Source organism: Syzygium oleosum, unplaced genomic scaffold, assembly GCF_021117445.2.
Source record: "Syzygium oleosum isolate NSW1041296 unplaced genomic scaffold, Sole_v2.1 Sole_v2.11, whole genome shotgun sequence".
Classification (NCBI taxonomy): Eukaryota; Viridiplantae; Streptophyta; class Magnoliopsida; order Myrtales; family Myrtaceae; genus Syzygium; species Syzygium oleosum.
The window spans coordinates 8,771,677-8,793,730 of NW_026607495.1; the positions used below are offsets into that span (position 1 = coordinate 8,771,677).

Sequence of the window (22,054 nt, forward strand, 5' to 3'; positions counted from 1 at the left end):
TTATTTGTGAAGAGACGCTAGAACTTTAAGTTGATTGCTGAAGGTCAGAAGAAATGACCCATCGTAATCGATGTGCAATTGGATAAATGACAATTATACAGCATGGACATTGACATCTGTGATATAGCAGTTGACAACAAAGTAACATCGACAAGTAATTAAGAGGAGATCAGCAAAATATGATGGACGAAGAGCACGACTGGTTGGCCATCGAAATTAGGCTAAGTATTGGATAGAGAAGAGAACACAAGGATCGAGATGCAGATTGAAGACGAAGATATTGAGCGACGGTTGAGTAGTATAATAGCCCTTGGAGTTGTAACCGCTTGTGGATGGAAATGGCGCGCGAATAGGGAGCCTAGAATCTCGGAAATACATGTGTAATTGCACTAAGGAGTAGTGACCGTGGTTAAACGGTTGTAATTAGTGGGCTATACAAGTGGCAATATGCTATCATTGTAGAGGATTCCTGATCCTCAGGAACACGTTCTATGTACTTTTATCAGTTTATTAATGTAATGTCCTATTTCTAACTCTCTTCCTTTATTTTTCAATGGTTCACTTGTAGAATTACTATCCATTTTTTCCTTGCGAAACCAATTGAAACTCCAATTCGGAATTACCACCGAACCCCAATTCAACAAAAAAAATCCAAAGATCAACCGTCGATGTAAGGTTTTTCACTGTTTTGGATAAGACACCATTTCCGGTGAAACAATTTCTTTTCTTGATCTTACAAAGTAAGAACAATGCCAGAACGCACACTTTCTTGCTTGGGAACGAATTTGGAAAGTCATTATAGTTTGCTGGCTTTGTGATGCTCCCTAGTTTGTCGCTAACCTTGACAGCGGAAGTGAAGCAATTATCAACCATCTACGCCTGAGCTATATTAATAGAGCAGTATCAACTCAATACTACTGTCATCGAGGTTCTATTTTTAGTATTATAGAGATCACAAGTTAAAATATACTTACATGCATCTATTGTAGGATTTAAAATGACCAAAGAGATAAAATGTAATGACAAGATAGCATTCTTTTTTGTTGATTCAAGAAATGGATTGAAAAGTCGAGGGAATATATTGAACAAATTGAAAATTTAAGTAGATAGAATATTTAGGAATAGTTCAAGGACCACGCTGAACAAATTAAAAGTCCAATGATGATATTGTACAATGGAGCAAAGTTTAGAGACTACTGGTGTCATTCTCCCTTTAAAATATGGACTCTCTAGGACCCGATAAAAAAAATTTGAGATGTGTAAACATGTCTAATTTCTATTTATGAGATAATAAGGTGTAGCAGAATCTATACCAATCTTCAGAGACTACCATAAAAATATATATGCTGATCCGTGTACTATCCAACTTAGTAGGCGCCTAAGCTCCTGAGTTACCTATGAGATGAGTCCGAAGTGATGCTGCATTAGGAATTTTCGCCTCGGTCATTAAGGAAATATATCAGTAGGCATGTGTACATACACATATACGCACATATAAAGTTACCGTGTTTTCAGATGAAACGACTTTGCAAACTTCAGAATAACACATCTTGTTGGTGATATCCATATTCAAATCTGGAATGTAAACATGAGGTCAATGGAAAGGCCATCATTTTAGTCTTCATCACAGTGGCATAGCTTTCCTAGCTATGGCAGATGTGACGACTTCAGTTCATCGTCTATATGCAAAACCGTTATGCTAGAGGGAAGCCTTGGCAACTCTTTGATCGTGTCGCAGTGAAGTAATTCAAGGATTCGAAGATTGGAAAGCTGGTGGATCTCCGCCGGTATGCTGGAAATAGTTGAATGTCGCAGCCTCAAGATTCTCAGATTATGCAGTTTCTCGATCTCGCTCGGAATTCCCCCCTCGAGACTCTGACACCAGGAGGCGTGTATTTCTTCGAGGCTGGTTAGCTCTCCAATATTAGGAGGGAACTCTCTAAAGAGACAAGAATCCATCCTCAGCACTTTCAAATTCTGCAGATTTTTTTATCGAAACTGGAAACTTTAAAACACCTGTTCCTGACACGTCTAACTCGACTAAGGATCTCCCTACGTTGCAAATGGAGTTTGGAAGTTTTCTTATTCGACGGCAATCCCTTAATGACAAGTGTTTAAGTCTGATCAGTTCTCCAAGGGAATCGGGAAGTGCTGTGATTCTGGTGCTGTCCAGGGAAAGTAGTGAGATATTCGTCAGGTGACATCGTTCTCGGTAGCTGACTCAATGAGCAGCAGTTTGAGGCACTCAGAGTTTCAAGCTGCTCTAAATGACCAATGGAGATGGGAATTTCTTGTACCGAAGCTCCGTCCATGAGAAGCTCTTTCAGAGCTGTCAGGTGACCCACTTCTACCGGCAACATGCTAAGCTCTATGCAGAACTTCAAATTCAGGGAAACCAAGCACTTCAAATCGCCGATCGAATGATCTATCTTGACCAATTGTGAACATCGCTCCAGAATCAACATGGTCAGATTTTTGCAGCCAGAGAACTTAGGAGTGACTAATAAGTCAGCACAACCTGTAAGATCTAGAACCCTCAGGTTCATCATCTGCAAAATAGGAGAAATATTTGCAAAGTTCACTTCATGGATAGTTACATTAGACGGGACGATTTCACCCTAGCAATGAATTGTAAACTACCTTGATTTGACCCCAACCTTCCCAGTCTTTTGTGACTTTGCTCCATGACAGGTCAAGAATGGTTAAGTTTCCCAAGTGAAAATTTGTTACTTGCAGATGTTGAGGGCACCCTCGCCAACGGAGCCACCTTAATTTTGGAAAAATGTTATCAAAATCTCCCGCAATGTCTGCGTGATCCAATTGAAGAAACCGTAGGCTCGGCATGCTCTCAAAATCTTCTGGTTTAAGTTTGACTGAAGAATGCCACTGAAAGTTAAGGCAGAGTGCCTCAACCTTTTCTGTTCCCTGTGATGGACGAGAAAAACGAATAGAAGTAGTGAGGATGGTCACTCTTCTTGACACATAACCGGTCAGTAAACATTCCTAAAGAAAAATGACGAACAACGTCAACTGCACACATGGTCAGAACTTAACAGTATCAGGCGAAATAGCTCTTTTCCTTTGGCGGTGAATATAACAAAATGATTTCTTATGCTTCACTACGGAAAAAAAAAACAGCACACCAAATTTTACCTTTTTCCGCTTTACCGTATCGAGAGCTATTTCATGATTATATAATCTACTACGCCTTCCTGGATTTGTAAGACTTTCCCCACGAACGATTTCTCTGCCAACTCGCCTCAACGTGCTATGCATCCATATCTGATTGTTCTCTCCAGTTTTGGCTAGGGGAGTCAAAATTTCGCTAGGAGGCAGCAAAGAGAAGTCATGCCATAGGTACAAAGCAATTCTGCTATCTATTCCGGCGGTAAAGCAGGCGATATCCAGAAATATCTGTTTCTGCTCATTATTTAGTCCTCCCTCTAAAATAATCTGCAAATCCCTCCACCGGAATGTCGGCCGCTGTAGTAAATTTTGGCATTCCTTCAGCGTTGTATAATTGCAGACTGCACACACAACATCAATAAACAATGGGAGTCTTGCCTTAGCATTAAGACCTGTCGAAAGCTCGTAGTTCCAAAATAAGAAAGAAGGTGGCGGTTTATATTGATGCTGCCGAAAGAGTTGAAGAGCCTGATCTTTATCTAACCAACTAACATGATAAGTCCGGATCTGAGGACGCTCTTCCAGGACAAAACTGTTTCCAGTGGTTACAAGCATCCTACTTCCAGAAGCAAAGCAATCAAAGCAATCTCCAATGAGTTTCTGGACATAAAACGCATTTTCCACGTCATCAAGGATAATCAAAACTCTCTTGTTGCAAAATAAGTCCTTGAAAAACTCAATTCCCCTGTTGACAAAAGCAACATCCTCAAGTTCCCGTTTTAGAACATCGGAAATCAACTTAGTATGCAAAAGCTGAAGCCCTCCTAATACTTGAGTTGTTTCTTTAACATCTGCAAGGAAGCTACAGGCATCAAAATCACAGGAGACTTGGTTGTAAATGAGTTTTGCAAGAGTCGTCTTGCCAATCCCATCTTCTCCTTGGATCACGACAACGATCCGCTTGTCCTTATCATCAATATTCATCAAGCTCATGATGTGGTTCACTTGATCATCAGTTCCAACTCCTTTTTCGGTACTGGCAACTTGTCTTTTCTCTTCCACTTTGACCACCTACAAGAAACTTGATGATTGCTCATTCATAAGCTGTAAGATGTAAAGTAAGTACCTAAATATGTTGATCTTTTCTAACGTTGTTGCGTCTGCATAAATTGTCTACTACACGAACTCACGGGTCATCCTGATCTACCAGTGATCAACATTATTGCCACATTGTTTTAAAGGAAATCCAAGTTTCAGGAGTGATGATCTTTTACCTTTCAAAATATGTTTTGTCAAACAATTAACCAGATCTGAAATTTCTTATCTATACACCAACAAGCGGATCTTGACATATATGACAGTGTACACTAAAACCTCAGAACATATTAATAGAGAACATGGCTCAATTGAAATATGATATGGGGCGTCAAATGTTCAATCATCGAAACATTGTTGGTTCCCACTTTTATCACGCATGTTCTCCTAAAAGTGTCTAACGCAACCCGCACCAATGCTCTCAAGATTGCAAATTGAAGTTTCCACATGGCGATCATAAGAGCGAATAGTCTCTCAGACTCGGCTTTAATTATATATTAGAAAATACCTTGCATTGCCGCAAACACTATTAACGGTTAATCTACATTTAAAGGTTAAAAATATTAACATTATATATATATATATATATATATATATATATATATATATATGCATGTGTGATGGTCTCGAGGTTTCCCATGAGCAAAGGACCGTGTTCGATCTAAGAAGAACGACCAAGACACCTAGGATTTCCAGAGTTCTCTAGAATATCCTCAAGGATGGGCGATACGGTATATGTACCAGGTTCTAGAGCATTCTCGGCATAAATGCAAGTAATTGGTAGACGGGGAGATGCAATTTCCACCATTAGATCGAGAGTTGATCAATGGTTAGCCTCTTGTATAAATAAGGGAGCTCTCTCCAACATTTGTATCGCCAAACACTTGAAGTAATAGGAACATTTTCTCCTAGACCTTCTCTATACGATCTGAGTAGGGCTAGTGAGTGATCGATCCCTGGGGAAAGACTTGTCTTAGGCGAATCAGCGATCCAAAGTCAAGGGTGAGTCCCATGCGCCAATTTGTGGATCCCGGTCTCACGCACTCATCCCTACAGGTTCTCGTAGTAGGCTAGTTGCCCTACCTAAACCAATCATCATATCGGTCCCTAAGCCCCATTGCTGGAAAGGCTTGGCTTCAAAACCGTACGTGGAGCTTCCGCCTCATATGGCTCCTCTAGGGATGGAGGTAGGCCCAGCCCAGGCTTGTGCAGTGTTGATTGTTGTACACGACCTCATAAGAAAAGAACGATGTTTCCAGCTTCTGATATTTGACATAAAGAAAGAAGGTTTCACGAAAGGGAGACAAAGTCCTAACTAAATCATAAGACAAGCTACCCATTCCATCTATTCCGTCGAGTCGATCCAATGCCTTCTCTTCTTATCTCTAAATAACACAAGAGAACTTATGACTTTGCGGATTGAACAAGCCTAAGTCGCTGCACGGGTCATGACCTCAATAGTCGGTCCGTGACACATGCATTTACATAATCCTTGAATATTCATTTTAATATGTATCCTTCAAACTCAAAGGCTTGTATGTATTTCAACAAAAGTGTCGTCTAGAAGTAGCGTCACATCACTTTAAAAATTGTTATTGTCATTTCATGTATATATCTCAATCAATATTGTTGCAACTTTTTTCTAAATCATGTTAAAATAAATATCATGAACATGAAATTACAAATAGGACGCAAGTTAATTAAAACTTGAGTGATTGATCAAACATGTGATTGTTTTTAGTTAATAGATCTTTCAACGTTTTCTTGGAATTATGTCATATTCTTCAAAATTCAAACTATGGAAACCTTATATGACTTCTTTTTAATTGTGACCCTTCTTTTTTTTGGTCAGATTTTGTAACCTTTCTTGAAATGCATAAAATGAATCTTTAATATTTAGTGAAAACCTAGGTCTAACTTTATTGATGTAAATGTAAATTGTGTTACACATTATTGGTCCGTTTTCTAATAGGTTAACCTTTTTTCTTAGTTTTCTAATAGCTTAAACTTTTACAGAAAAAAAAAGGTTTGCCTAACATGTAGAGCACAGGTCAATGGCTTATATCCTGGCGCTTGCTCTCAATTTTCTCCTAGTTGTTATTCATGTTATTCAGTTTGTTTTCCTATTTGACTAGTTATCCTCTTAATGTGGTTCCCTCCACAACCTATCTTGTGCGTGCTAGGACCGGCTAACAAGCAATGGGAAGTGTTAAATCATATGCTGTAAGTACATTGTTGGCATGTTTTTAATAGAAAATGTGGTTTATCTAACAAAGATTAAGTTTTACATATAATATCTACTAAAACGTCTGAAAACACACATTAATAGTATAAACTAAAGCAAAAATAAGGAAAAAGCAAAGAAAAAATAAAATAAGACGCAGTAACACGTGGTACCACTATAATTTTTCATTTGACACTTGACACAAATTCACTAAAGCGATAACACCGCTTAGATTAGTTTAGTTAAGATGACCAAAATATTTCACCAAATTAAAAGAAAAAACAAAAAACCAAAAGAGAATGCCTCAAATTCAAAGCGGAAAAAATAGAAAAAAGATTTTAAATTGAAATACATGAGAGAGAAATTAAAATGATTAAATTATGCATTTGTCCAGTGATAGAATATTTGTAAAATAACTAATTGAGGACATTTTAGGACTTGCCATACAAAAGTTAATATACTAAATTAAATCTACCAATATTTATATGCGTGAGTGATATTATTTTGCTTTTCATTGTTAGTAAACAAATGGATATTAGATTGACATTGTGCTAATGCTTACATGTGTGTTAGGTAATTCTTTCTCTTCCTAATTATATGGCCCACAAGGTGTTTTGGTCCTATCTTCCTAATAACATGTAAACTCTCTCTCTCTCCACCAGCCTCAGCTTTACTAAGTTAATCTGTATTAGCATATATTTAAGCCAAAATCACCATTTGTCTCACTTTTTGCTTTTAAAAATTACCTTACATGAAAAGTTAAAGCTACCCACTACACTTCCTTCATCAAGTAACCACCCAATTCACACGTCTTTAGTAACTATATACTGCATATCCACTCAATTAAACAATCAATCAATTCCTTGAAAACCTGTATCTTTTCTCCCCAAATGTAATCCACCGGCGATTACTTGCACATGCCTAGCGTGTATCGACACTAGAATTAATATTTATAGAATTTTTCCTATATCTGAGACATGGGTATGACTATGCAGATCAGATTTGAATATTTTGACATTAGATCCATATATAATGCTTACGAAAAAAAAAGACACAGGATATTATTATGTGATCATCAATATATCAAGGTGTTATTAATCTACTCACTATGTAGTAATGACCAGCTTTCTAAGCAGAACAATGAACACGTATAGAAACAGGCAACATAGATTCCCTCGTTAAGCTATGATGATAAAGAAAAATAAGAAGGAAAAGCACCTTGTCCATACTGTCGTACATTGGCATATCAGAATCAGACTTGACCAATCCAAGAATCTTATCTCTATAATCCTTGTAAAAAATGCCACCCCGAGGAGTATCACCTAGTTTTGGACAATCTTGAATTACGACTAGGCATTCATCTGGTATCATTGTGTCTGCTGCATTTGTCCTATACTCCGAGGAGTGGCACGAAAGCTCGTCAGGGCCCCTGGACAGCCCCTGCATCCTCTTCAAATAAAGCCTGTACTTTCGTAAGTGACTGGCGACGTTCTGGCGGGTCAATCCATCGACATTCATCAGCTGCGTTATCGTCTTCGGCACCGCGTTCTTAATCCCTAGGTGTGCGACCGCATCCACAAACCGCTTGTGCAATTGAGGCGTCCACACCAACCGTGGCCTCTTCATCGTCACCTCCGCTGACGGATCCTCCACCGAATTGTCCGTTGTCAGAGTCGACTCCGAATTGTCGGACGTCAGGGTCGACTCCGCCTCCATGAGCCACTCTTTCAATTGAGACGTCCAGACCAAAGGCGGCTTCATCACCTCCGCCAATGGATCCTCCACCGAATCGTCCATCGTCAGAGTCGACTCCGAGTTGTCTGACATCAGAGTCGACTCCGCCTCCACAAACCGCTTTTGCAATTGAAGCGTCCCGAACAAATATGGCTTCTTCATCACCACCGCCGATGGATACTCCACCGAATTGTCCATTGTCAGAGTCGACTGCGAATTGTCTGTCATCAGAGTTGACTCCGCCTCCCTGGCAGAGTCAATCTTCTTCATCTTCCTCGAATCGAAGCCGTACGAGCCCGTTTTCACGGGCGCCATCTGGTAACGATTCTCTATCAACTTTTGCAATCTCGACGGATCACTTAACCTACTAATTGACGTACAGAACTGGTTCTCCAATGTTTCCAATGCCCGAAGACCATGAATCTCTCTCAACATCGGGCAGTCACGCATTTCCATCTCTTTAAGATTCTTCAAGCCTGACAGGGAGAATATTATTCTTTCAAGGGCTGGAAAGTTGCGGACAGTTAAATGTCTCAATTGCTCCAGCCCGCCGAGTTGGATTTCCTTTTCCATAGAGCGACAGAGCTTCAAAATAATTAGATTTCTCAAGTTGGATAATCCTGGGAAAGTTGTTATTGAGCTGAGATTTCCCTGCATTGCTGATTTAGGGGGCTCCATGTAAAATCTTTGGTGTAGGTGGCCGGACATGTAAAGTTTCCTTAGACGAGAAAGGGAACCCAATGCAGTTAGTGACATGGTAATGTTCCGAAGGCCCAGTTCCAAATTTCTCAACTTGGATAACTTCCCAATCCACTCTAAGTTATAGATTATGGTTGAGCTCGGTAAAGGTAGCGATAGATATTCCTCGCCATTTGATAAGAGAAGATTAGCTAGATTAGTCAGGTTTGAGAGATCTGGAATAGACCGCAAGGACCAAGAACTAACAAGTAGACGAGTCAAACTTGTAGGAAGTGGAGGCAACACTTGCAGCTCATCACAATTCTCGAGGATCAGTTCTTCTAGTTGAGGGAGCGCAGCAATTGTTTCTGGCACTTGACGGATACAAGTGCCTGATAGATCTAGGATTCTCAAAAAGGACAATTTCCCAATTTCACTTGAAACTTCACCCTTCATAGTGGAACATCCTCTAGCATGTATCTCTTCAAGCTTCATTGCCAACCCAACGGCTGAAGGAAACTCTGCCAGCTGGCAACGTTCCATCTTTATCACATTCAAAGTCTTTATATTTCCAATAGAATGAGGTAACACTTTGATACATGTGGACGACAGATCCAATTCAATTAGAGACTCTAGGTTTCCAGTCGAATCCGGAAGTTCCCAAATCTCTCTGCATCCTGCAAGAGATAAAGACTTGAGATTCACAAGATTTCCAATAGAACAAGGTAATCCTTCAATTGATGTGAAGGATAGATCCAAATTGATCAATGAATTTAGGTTTCCGATCGAGCTTGGGAGTCCCCTTAACTCTGAGCAGTTACTCAAAGATAAGTGGTTTAGGTTCACTAGCAGGCCGATTTGGACAGGTAGATCTTTTAGTTGGTGGCAACCCTCAATATTCAAGTAAGTCAGTCGATTTAAATCTCCAATGGAGCGATCAATGTCAACCAATTGTCGACATTCTTTAATGATCAATCTTTCCAGAGTACAACACCCAGACAAGTCGATTCTGATCATGTCTAGACGTGTCAGCCATAGAACTTTCAAATTGTGCAGCATCTGTGACAAGAATAAAGTATTACAGTGTCCTCAGACAATACAGCTGTAAGAAAGGTGTATGACAACACACATACCTTAATTTGGGTCCAGCCCTCCCAATCATTGGCGTTGTTAAATTCGGAGAGTTGGAGGACAACCAAGTTTTGTGGGAACAGATTAGTTGCAATTAAATCTGGAGGACAATGGCACCAAGAAAACCATCTTAGCTTCGAAAAGAGGTTGGTAAAGTCCCCGATAAAGCAGCCCCCATCTAATTCAAGGAATCTTAGATTTGGCAGCCTTGCGAAATCTTCATCAGTAAAGACGAGTAGAGTAGGATCTCCGGCTAGACTGAGTGCTTCGATATTTCCTTTGTTCTGCCAAATACACATACAATTAGAAAGAGCTTTCAATTTCTCTTTTTCACGTAAATAGAAACTTCATGTCTACTCCCCTATTTTATGCAAAGAAAGACAGAATTTGTGCTCTTAATATATTACCTCTTTTGTTTTTACCATGTCCATAGCTTCCTCATAAATCCACAATCTGCTACGCTTTCTCGGATCCAGGTTTTCCTCATGGACAATTTGGCGCCCTAGGTCTTTTAGCAAGTCATGCATCCATAACCTGCCATTCTTTCTAATATTTATCAATGACAGAGATCTGAGGACTTCAATATCTATTTGTGGAAAAAAGTCGTGATCTTTCCACATGTAAGCATTAATCTCCTTCTCATGGAAGGAAAAACATGCAATATCAAGAATAATCTGCTTTTGCTGGAAATTTAAGGTGTCATAGCTAATTTTCAACTTCCGGTGGACCTCTTCATAAGCAATGCTCCTTAACTTTTCTAGTGTATCTTTCCATACTGTTTTGTGCTTCCCATGCAGAAATGAACCTATGACCTCAACGACCAAAGGAAGTCCTCCAATAGTAGAAACAATATCCCTTGAAAGCCTGTCATAATAATCGTCTCTAGGAGATTCTCCTTTGAATGCATGATTTATATAAAGCTGAAGTGCTTGATCAGAATTCATTTCTTTCAGTTCATAAAGTATGATTTTTTCTCTGCTCTCTAGGATACTTTTGTTCCTTGTTGTAATTACAACTCTACTTCCTGTACCTAACCAATTGATCTTTCCAACTAGTTTCTCAAGCTGTTCCCTATGGTCCACGTCATCTAGAACAATCAGAACCTTCTTACCATCGAGTTTTTCCCTGATAACTTCCATTCCATAGTCAATGTCATTGATGTCATTAATAGGCATTGCATCATCAATGTCATTGATGTTATTTATAGGCTTAGTTTCACCGAGGATGTTGAATAGCAGTTTCTTTTGCAGAAATACTAGGGCATCACGGCGTGATGATCCACTGACGTCTCGTAGGAAGCAATACCGATCAAAGTTAGAAATGAGCTTGTCGAAGAGAGCCTTGGCAAGGGTTGTCTTTCCAATACCCCCTGGACCATAAATTCCGAGAGACCCTGCACAACCAAAGTCATTGTCCAACAAGTCCATTATGGCTTCCACCTGACCATCTATCCCGACTAAATGGTCCGTTGCACAATCATCTTTCGCCTTCATCTCGGCTGTGATATCTTCGGCGTCCAACACAGTAAGTTCGCGTTGCTATGATGGGCAATGATCTGCCATCAAGAGTCAAGAAAAACACTAATAAATAGCAGGGATTGCAGAAATGAAAGACTGAATGACAAGTGTGGCCAGTTGCCACACTGAGTAATCCCATCAACTATAATTGCTCTCTATAATTTATGCCTGGATGTCTAATATAAATCTCTTTTTCCCTCAACATTTTGCACAATATATTTAATAAAGGGGAAAGTAAAAGCACATCCACCGACAGAGCCAAAAGAACATGTACAATGACTGGCCGTACTTGATGCTATTTCTACCTTATTTTATGGAATTGTACATAAAATTCCTATATCATGCTCCTTTGTTTGTTTCGCATATAATTTCATCATAAAAGGAAATGCTTTCTGTGAAAATTATTTTCAAAAAAAATAATTAGTTTTATTTGTTTGGTGATACGCTGAAAGGCACAAAAAATGCTATCTTAGTGAAGAAAAGCATTCGTGGTAAGAGACTTGTTGTGCTTATGAAAATGATTACCTTTATTCAAAACTTGGAATTCATTTTCCTAATTTAAAGTGTATGCGTTTTCTTTGACCATAAATATTTTCCCGTTGACTGACCATTTTCATTGAATTAAATATGTGAAAGTTTGAAAAAATTAATTCGCAAAATGCTCTTTAGTGATGTGAACACACCCTATGTATTGCAAGATTTTCTTTTGGCTCATGACAAGTATTGATTGTCACGGTCTAGTTGAAAGTTCCCACAAGAGAAGACCTTTCTTGCTCTCTCTAAGGTTTAGCCACCGGAGACCAACCGCCAATTCCACCAAACCGACGACGGCGAAGCTCCGGCGGCCATCATCTTCTCCTGAGTTAACAGAAACGGCAGTGACCACGGCGAGGCAAAGGGGAATGCGAATTCTTTGTGGGTAAGTTCCAACACCCATCCAAATCCGAGCGACTATTGACCATGACACAGATCGAATATTGAAAGGAAACAGAGTGGCCGGGGGAAACTTACCTTGCCGAGACTGCCGAGACTGCCGAGACGAAACCAATGCCGATGCCTGGAGCCAAACCGCTTGTCCTCTTTGAGCTTGGCTTCTCCGATGATACGGCAAGTATGGAGCGACGGCTTCGGGTCATCCGAGGCCTCATTAACATTGATTGACCAAAAGAGACACCTACTTGACTTGACAGCAGAGGATAATGAGAGAGGTTGTTAGGTGAGATTGTTAGCACAAGTGTCTCACTCAGTCATGCAAATAAAAGAAAAAGTGGTAATTTTCACGTTTCAACCGACACATCCCACCCCTTTTATAAGTAATAGAAAGAAAAGGTGGTAATATACCATTTTCTATTATTTATTTATCAAATGGTGCTCTCTATTGTTGTCTTGGTAGAGTTGAGTAAAAAGGAAAATAAAAAATGGAAGATGGTGGAATTTTTTTTTTATAATTGGGCCATAGTGTTTTTCGATGTTGGCGAGAGAAATGAACGGAAAGGAATGTATCAGGACTTGATACTTATAATAGTGTTTACCTATATAAAAATAATAATGATACAAACGAGAAAAATAAAAAAAGATTATCCATTAACAACACAAACAATTCCTTTCGCATTCCGATATATTTAGAGGGACTTGAAAAAATAATATAAAATCAAATTTGTTAATCCCTTCTAGTCTATTCCTTCACCCTCTCACCATCCAAAAAGGACGTCACTTTAAAACAATTTCTCCTCCCTTCGGATTTCTTCCTCTACCAAATGTAGTGTACAGTGTAGTATAACTTTTGGTATCCATTTCAGAAGGAAAACAAAAAGGAAATATTGCACCTTCAAACCTAAAAATTTTGTTAAATATGTAATTGAGTCTTAAAAAATTTGAAAAAATTAAATTAAATCCTAAACTTTTTAGATCCGGTGTAATCAAGTCATTCTAGTGAGATGTCAATTAACTTTATTGATGTGATACATAAAAAATATGACGTGGCGTTTCTTTTAATTTTGAGCATATGTGGTGCTACATTAGATTAAAAAAATCTTAGAAAAATAGGAATATCAAAAAATTCAAAATTCAAAAAATAGACATAAAAATTCAAAAATAAAAAGAGGAAATCACGTCAAATTCCTTGAACTTTGGAGATGGTACTTCTTTGCCCCGAAACTGTCAAGTATTACTCGGTACCCCAATGGACTTTTATTTTGTTATAACCGTTGATTATTCATTATATCTTTCCATTGGCATTATTATGCACGCACATGACTTTTAAATTTTAAGCGGTAAAAGTGTATTTTTATATATATTTTTGAAGGCAAATTCTCTTTGCCCCTTGATTTCTAAAAAAATGAAAAGAATGGAGAGAAGTAAATTAACTAAAATATTCATATTAGAAAACATCAATAATAATATTAAATGATAAGAATTGTAAAATTTGGTCAATATATTAATAGAACTAATAAGATATTTAAAAAAAAGAAACAATTATATAAAATGGAGAAAGACCTCAATAACAACAAGGTCAAAGTATAAAAATCTCATTAGGTACTTTGAATGGTTAATTAATACAAAAAAAATGATTGATCAATAAAAGATATTTAAAATTTTAATTAATCAATCATTGTTTTTACATTAATTCACCCTTTAAATATGCATCATGAGTAACCAAGTTTGGTCATTTTCTCATTTCGTTATTGAGGCAATTTCCCTTTCTATTTAATTTGTCTTTTTCTTATTTTATCATAATTAGTTCTATTAAAGTGGCTATGTTTATCGAATTTTAACAATTTTTATGTTATTTAACATTATTGCTGAATTTATTTTTTCTATTTTTTATAGCATATTTAATTTTCTCCAATGTTCTATTTTTTCCAATAATTAAGATTAAAAAAGAGATTTAAAAAATGAGATGCAAATATGTTTTTACAAGAGTCGTGTTACAACAAAATGAAAAGAGATTATAACATAAATAGTCTCTGAATTTTGGTCTAAAGTGTAATGTCATCCTTGATTTTTTAATATGTTTGATGTGGTTCATGAATAAAATGTTCAATCTAGTTCTTAAATTATATGAAAATATTTAATGCCATCCTATTATTTGCTGATGTGCCTTCCAATCCATTAAGTTTGAATGGTGGGTAACAAAAAAAAAGTTACACTTGTATTATCCAATATATTTATCTTCAATCATAATACAATAATTCACGTCATCAAATAATGATAAACATATTAACGGCCTAATTTTTTTCCTTTTCTAGAGTAAATGAATAAAAAGATGGACATGTTGATTTGTCATTTCAAATACCCAATTCAACATATAATAATCAACATAATCAAATAACATCCCAATTATCGTTTGAGCTTGAAAGGACTATATTGAATATTTATCCATTATCTAGGGACCGGATTGAATAAATTAAAATTACAGCGACAACAACAAGGATCATCGACCCTTGCCGACTGCTGCCCCCATACCCCCAAGCCCTTACTTGCCATTCTCTCTCTTTCTTCAGTGATCCTCGCTAGCCGCTGCCTCCAAACCTTCAAACCCTCACCTGCCATTCTCTCTCTTGATTACGTTTTATTTTTCAATTTATTTGGCTTAATTTTTTTTAAATTTAAATTTGGCCCCGTTGGCTTTCCCGTTAATGAAAATCTCTTATTTGGCATAGGATGCGAAAGACTTAATTGAACTGAATTTTAAACGTTTAAGATTTAATTGTGCAATAATACAAGACAACATTTTTTGGCTCAATTTTCCAAAAGGTGCGTGACATCAAAGACTCGTGTAAAAATCTTTTTCCAAAGTCAGAGTCAACGTTTTGTGTGGGATCCGGTGGAAAGTCTTTGTTCTCCTGAACAGTGGGATCTCGACCTTTCACATGGTGTTTCACTCGTTCCAGTCGCAATGTAAAAAGCTCCTCACGCTCGCACACGCGTAGCAGAGGAAGAAGATGGAATCGAGGACTGTGACGCTTTCGTCGAGTCACAATACTGCTTGGGAGTGTGATGACTCTCGGCACGGTCGCGATGCTGCTTCTCTAAAGAGGCGGAGGACTACCCCGGTTAGATTCATTTGACTTTGCGTCTTGATTCTGGACCGGCCCTTGTGTTTCTTTCTCTCTGTGTATTCTTGTATATGCATCATGACATGCTATCACGATTACATTAGATTAGCGAGAAGCACTTGCAGAGCATGGATATATATCGATTTTGACTGCATAAATTGAGGCAATCTCTCCCCAGCCCAAGTCTCAATACTTCTACGGCGGATGTGATATACTCAATTTACTCACTTGACAGGAATCACACTTTCCATCGGCGTCACCAAGCTCTGACTTGGCTGGAAACAACTATGATGTGTTCTTGAGTTTTAGAAGACCGGATACTCGCAAGGGTTTTACAGATTTCCTATACAAAAGCTTGACAGATGCTGGGATATGCGTATTTCGAGATGATGATGAGCTGCCTGTCGGAGAAGACATCAAGCCTGCGCTGATTGAAGCGATCAAACAGTCGAAGGTTTTAATTCCCATCATCTCCAGGGATTATGCTTCCAGCAAAAGCTGCCTCATGGAGTTGGTCCAAATATTAGAGTGCAAGCAAACGATGAGTCGAGAAACCATTCCCATTTTCTATGAGATCGAGCTCTCGGATTTAAAAGACCAGAGGAATTCTCTTGAGAAGAGCTTTTTTGAACACCAGAGGTACGGGGTTGATTGTGAGACCATCCAGAAGTGGAAGCTGGCTCTCAAAGAGTTTGGCAGGTTAAAGGGATTTGTAACGGCGAAGATACATAACGGGTAATCCAATTCAATGTAAAATTGATTTACAAAATTGATGTACTGGATCATGAACCAATCATGCTATTTTGATATTATTCTTCATTGTCAAGTTCAATTGTTTCGCAACTCCACTTAATTAACCGTTTGGATTTCAGACTAAGTTAGACCACTCAAATGCAGGATCTTTGGAAGTGCATATTAATGCCTCCTTTGTTCTTGCTTCATGGTGCATTACTCCTGGTTCAACTCTGCACATTCTGCTTTTCTCGGCTGTATGACTGTTGTTCTGATTCACTTTCTCATCATGTCTCCATCTGTAGGCATCATTCCAAGCTCATAGACGAGCTCATCCCAATTGTCCAGCAAAAGCTGAAGAAGGGTCGACTACTCGTGACAAAACATTTAGTCGGAGTTGACCGTCATGTCCAGGAGATTATGAGAAAGCTCGGTGTTGTGCATCGCAATGGACAAGTAATTGAAATATGTGGCAGTGATGTACGAGTCCTTGGAATATATGGTATTGGGGGTGTTGGCAAGACTACTCTTGCAAAAGTTGTTTACAATCAACTCTATGATCGCTTTCAAGGTTATAGTTATCTTAGGGAAATTCGAGAATTACATCAACATGATAGGATCTTGTCCTTGCAAAATCAATTAATCTCAGACCTTCGAAAAAGAAGTGTTTCGTTCGGATGTTCTGATGATGCTATGGCAGTTCTTGCTGAAGGATTTCGCAATAAGCAGGTCCTCATTCTCCTTGATGACGTGGAAGATTTTGACCAACTCGAGGTGGTTGTTGGGGAGCTTAGTTGGTTTGGTCCAGGAAGCAGGATTGTTGTGACTTCTAGAAAGAGCGACATCCTTTTGAAGTTCAAAGAGGCTGAAACCTATGAGGTTGAACCAATGGAAGAAGATAAAGCTCTTCAATTGTTTTCTAGGCGGGCTTTTGGAATGGATTCTCCTAGCAAGGGCTTTGAAAGCCTTTCCAAGGACATCGTATCAGCTACTGGACGACTTCCTTTAGCACTTGAGGTGACAGGTTCGCGTTTGTTCGGAAAGTCAAAGGGTACATGGAAAGATACATTGGAGAAGTTGAAAGACGCTCCTCATGAGAAAGTCGAACATGCGTTGAAAATAAGTTACCATGCTTTAGATATATATGCAAAGCAAATATTTCTGGATATAGCATGTTTTCTGATTGGAAAGGATGAGAGAATTGCCTTTTACATGTGGGAAGACTGTAAACTTTATCCTTCAAGTGGTATTGAAGTTCTCCTTGTAATGTCTTTGGTGAAAATTGGAGAAAACAACGAGCTATTGATGCATGATCTACTGAGAACTCTAGGCAGAAAAATTGTTTTAAATGAAGATCCTATCCCTTGTAATCGAAGTAGGTTGTGGGTGCACAATGAAGCCCTATCCACTCTACGGAAGAAGGAGGTAAACCTGAAAGCCAGAACTACTTTCTTTTCTACCTGCAGTTAATTATCTGTGTAATTTACCCGATTTTTCAATTTGTAGAAGAAGTGTAAAAAAAGTTCTATGGCTACGTTCAATTCCTATTCATTTACCTTTATGTTCAAACTGGTAGGGTGCTCCAAATGTTCAAGCCCTTGGTCTCACCTTTGACAAAGGGTCTGATGACTGTTTCACATCTGAGGAATTTGGCGAGCTATTGAACTTAAGGTTCCTTAACTTGGATCGAGCTAATATGAGAGGAAATTTTACTAGTCTTCTTTTAGAATTAAGGTGGCTTCATTGGCGAGGGTGCCATAAGAGCTCTGAGCCTCTTGTTTTGAACCTAGAGAACTTGGTCATTCTTGATCTATCCTGGAGTGCAGTGGCAGATGACTGGGAAGGTTGGGCACAAATAATGGAGGTATAAGACACGTTCTTTTTTTTTATTTTTTGTGAGCACTAGCTAATCGATACTGAACCGTTTCTGTCTCTTTGTTACACAGAAGGCAAACAAATTGAAAGTTTTGGAGCTAACTGGTTGCGGTCAATTATGTAAAACGCCATGCTTCGCACCTGGTAGCAAATTAGAAAGACTGATTCTTGAACGATGTTCTCATTTGTCACTTATTGACAAATCCATTGGTAATTTGAAATATTTGAAGTCTTTGAACATCAAGTCCACTCCGATTGCCCTGTTGCCGGAAGAGATGGGTTCCTTGGATAATTTGGAAGAGCTTCTGATTGATGAAACTTCCATATGTCACCTTCGTTTCTTAAGAGGTTCTATGCAGCAACTTAAAACTCTTAGTGCGTCCGGCTGCAAAAATTTGGCTGAAATATCCGAGTCTATTGGTTGTTTAAGGTCTCTGTCATATCTTGCATTGGATAAAGCTATTATCACAGGACTCCCAAATTCTGTTCAGTTGTTGGAGGGACTTGTAGAGCTGTCTTTAAGAGACTGTCAGCGGATAACTGCACTTCCAGACTCCATTGGGATGCTTAGGTCACTACGGAAAATGGATCTGTCAAACACCAGAATTCAGATATTGCCAGAATCGATAAAAAATTTGGATAGATTGGAGGTGCTAAGAATGAAGAATACTCACATAAGAAAATTTCCTAAAGATATTGCAAATCTAGAGAAGTTGGAAGTCATAACATTTTCTGGCTGCCCTTTGATTGGGAAAATTCCATGTGATATTTCGGGGTTGTCATCTTTGAGAATCTTGAAGTTATCGTTTACCCTGATTTTTAGCCTACCTGAGAGCATTTGTCAGCTTTCTCATCTCCAGACCCTCCACTTGCTCCATTGTGACGAACTTCAGATTCTACCAAAATTACCATCTAGTTTAGTGAGTTTGCACTGGGGAACCAAAAACATGAGGATAGTTCAGGGTCTTTCATATCTGAGAGATTTGAAAGTTTTGGAATTAGTCAATGATCCTGATGAGGAGGAGATATCTTCCTCTGAGCTGTTCCAAACTGAAAGTTTTGCTTGGATATCGAGTTTATCCAACTTAGAAACCCTAAAGCTGTGCCTTCCAAATGTTAGTAGTCTTCCAGAAGATTTTAATGCTCTTACTCAACTTAGAAAACTTGATTTGTCCTGCATAAACCTGCTAGACCTCCCACAACTTCCCTCAAGCTTATCAAAACTGCTTATCAAGAATTGCCAGATCCAGGGGATGGAATTTTCTAATCTGGAAACTCTGTCCGAGTTGGAGCTCTGTGACTGCAATGCATGGGAAATTCTTGGTCTTGGGAACCTAAGGCTCCTGCAAGTGTTAAAGATATCTCGCTGCAACATTAAGAACCTTGATGGTCTCGAACAAGCATCACAATTGAGAAGGTTTTCTATGTCTGAATGCTATTCTCTGCACAGATTGCCGGACTTATCAAAGTGCACAAGCTTGGAAATTAAGGAAATAGACTTTTGCAACATTCAGGATCAGCCCTGCGAGAGGCACTCTAAAAATTGCTGCTCGAGGCACTGTGATTGTCCTTACCAATATCAATGTGGTGGTCGATGCATGTTGCGATCTTAACAGCAAGCTGCAAGGAGTGCTCTCTTTATCCAATTGAAGATGGTGGAGGTTATTTCTTTCTACTAGGTAAGTACTGCACAGTTTCATTACCTGTATCAACTATTAGTAAACCATCAGCATGAACCAACTCTAGCAGTTCTTTTTCTTTTGTGAGCAAAAAGTATTTGCAAAAAACAGAGATCTACAAGTTGATGGATTCACCAAGCAGGAGGACTTGGTAAATTTCGGAGGCAAAGGAACTTACATGCTAGTACTTCTATTTGTTTGTGGCTCCAACGTTCTTGGGGAACCTGACACTCCAAATCTCAGGGATGTGTTACAGACATGTCATGCCCGTTGGGACATGGAGTAATTTTGAGAATATCAATTGCCTGAAGTGAACCTTTCTCATTTCATGCAAACTATGCTTGTGCTCTAATAAAGTTTGAAAATCATATTTTATCTTTAGATGTAAATATTGAACCAATCATGCAAGTGACTGAGCATATCCAAATTGTCCAAATTTGTTGTTTTGATGTTTCATTGATAGTACTGGGTTTTGAAAATTGGTCATTAATTAGAAATTAAAGGTTTTCATAATATAATCATACGCATCCACTGTGTGTAATATGAAACTGGAAGAAGAAAAATGAAAAGCCAATTAATAATTATAAGACGGGTTACTTTGTAAGTAACACAACATATTGTAGTGTTAAGTTGATATTTGGAAACTTCCCTTTTTGTTTTTTTTATACACACGCCTCATTGCATGATTTAGAATCCTGGTCGCATGAAGAATTCCATCAAACTAAAAGCGAAAGCATGCATGTGATACGTAAATACCTAAGTAATTTTCCTGAAAGTGTGAAATTCTTCCTATGCCAACATGCTTCTAGTTAAATGCCAAACCAACACATGCTTCTAGTTACATGCTACTTGCGTCATATCAATTTGGCGCTACTTTGATTGTTGGTAAATCAATCAAGGAGATTCTGTTACTTCAACATATTTAGATTGCGAGGTGTCTGTTCGCTGAAACATTAGATAGACGGTAGCTCATGTTCCTAATAAATAATGAATCAATGATTCAGAATCAACATTTCTTCAGATCACTACAGGATTGCATCAAGAAGAGAGTTCCATTTTGAAGTTCTTCGGGACAATGTGTGAGTTGAAGATCAAGGGCGCTGGTGAACATAAGCTGAGATGATATATCTGATAAGCTGAGATGCTATATATCATAAATAAATCAGTGATACACAGCAATGCATTATGTGGATGCCATGGTGAGAGAGAAACGGAAGGGCCTTTGACAGGACAGAAGTGCCCTTTTGTCAACCTTGAAAAGCAAGCGCACTGTACCTTGCAGCCTCAGTTGTAATTTCTGCGAGTTTCATTCCAAGATCTGTTAGATTTTCTTCTTCTTGATGCCGTGTAACAAGGTATTTTTAGTTGATGGAAGAAAGGCCTGTCGTTCTGTTCCTCTGGGACTTGAATGAAGTATAGATTTCGTTTTCTCCATGTTGTGCAATACTGCTGTACATTGTATTCTGTATCTTTCGACCTGTAACCGGCCCTCTTGGTTAATCTACTGCCGTTTGTCACTCTCCGTCTCTTGCTGCAAAGCGGAGACCATCAATTATGATTTCCGAATGTTTATCATACGATTGTAGGAAGAATGACGAGGAACTGGCTATAGCAGGATGGTTCAAGCAGTTTGTTATGAAGTCCATATTTTGATTTGGCATATTTCTAAAATTCCGTTTGCCAAAAACGAAATTTTATTCTGTAGATGATAAATATATAAGGTTGATAGTAAATTGAAATATCCATCTTAAGTAAATGGTGAACGGTAAAACAGTGTTACCAACTTACCATCGATAAACCCAACAGTAGATTACCACTTGCTTTAAGATTTAAGAAATGGTAAGATAACTGTTTGTAAGTTATCAATGAAATAACAATTGTACCATCGACAAACCCAATGGTAGCAATGCTTACATTTAGATTTCATAAGCGGCCTAATTATGTGAAAAACCCCCAACTTTAAGTTCACACCAAAATTTATCCCAAATTTTTTTTTATTTCATAAAAAACCACAAACTTCCAATGGTTCTTTACATCTGCTCACAATTACGTTTCCATCCAATTTACTCCGATAAAGTCCACATGTAATTCCACCTGGCTAACCTTTTTTTTTAACTTTTTCTCTCTCCGCGCTCTCTCCCAAGTCCCTCGTCTGTGACTTTGTCAGGACTCTCACTCCTCTCTCTCTCCACCAAAGGCTAGTAG

The 22,054-nt window shown here is 38.4% G+C and overlaps 1 protein-coding gene and 1 pseudogene across 2 annotated transcripts; one reads left to right on the plus strand and one right to left on the minus strand.

The window, feature by feature from the left end:
- Positions 1-1,181: 1,181 nt before the first annotated feature.
- Positions 1,182-12,501, minus strand: LOC115661593 (uncharacterized; annotated as a pseudogene).
- Positions 12,502-15,328: 2,827 nt separating this feature from the next.
- On the plus strand, positions 15,329-21,349 carry LOC115663835 (disease resistance protein RPV1-like). Of its 2 annotated transcripts, none has more exons than XM_056316029.1 (6): positions 15,329-15,560; positions 15,799-16,298; positions 16,601-17,720; positions 17,872-18,159; positions 18,242-19,849; positions 20,854-21,349. In XM_056316029.1, exons 1-5 carry the CDS (start codon positions 15,450-15,452, stop codon positions 19,781-19,783), a joined length of 3,561 nt encoding a protein of 1,186 aa, XP_056172004.1. In that variant the 5' UTR covers positions 15,329-15,449; the 3' UTR covers positions 19,784-19,849; positions 20,854-21,349. The 2 variants fall into 2 exon arrangements, with proteins under 2 accessions (XP_056172004.1, XP_056172005.1); XM_056316030.1 differs by having other exon boundaries at positions 20,871-21,349.
- The last annotated feature ends 705 nt before the right edge of the window (positions 21,350-22,054 follow it).

Bases quoted from the DNA above. Each gene is read 5' to 3' on its own strand.
- LOC115663835 (XM_056316029.1), top strand. From the start codon at position 15,450: ATGGAATCGAGGACTGTGACGCTTTCGTCGAGTCACAATACTGCTTGG. The intron at 17,721-17,871 runs GTAAACCTGAAA...TCAAACTGGTAG, and splicing joins CCACTCTACGGAAGAAGGAG to GGTGCTCCAAATGTTCAAGC. The intron at 18,160-18,241 runs GTATAAGACACG...TTTGTTACACAG, and splicing joins GTTGGGCACAAATAATGGAG to AAGGCAAACAAATTGAAAGT.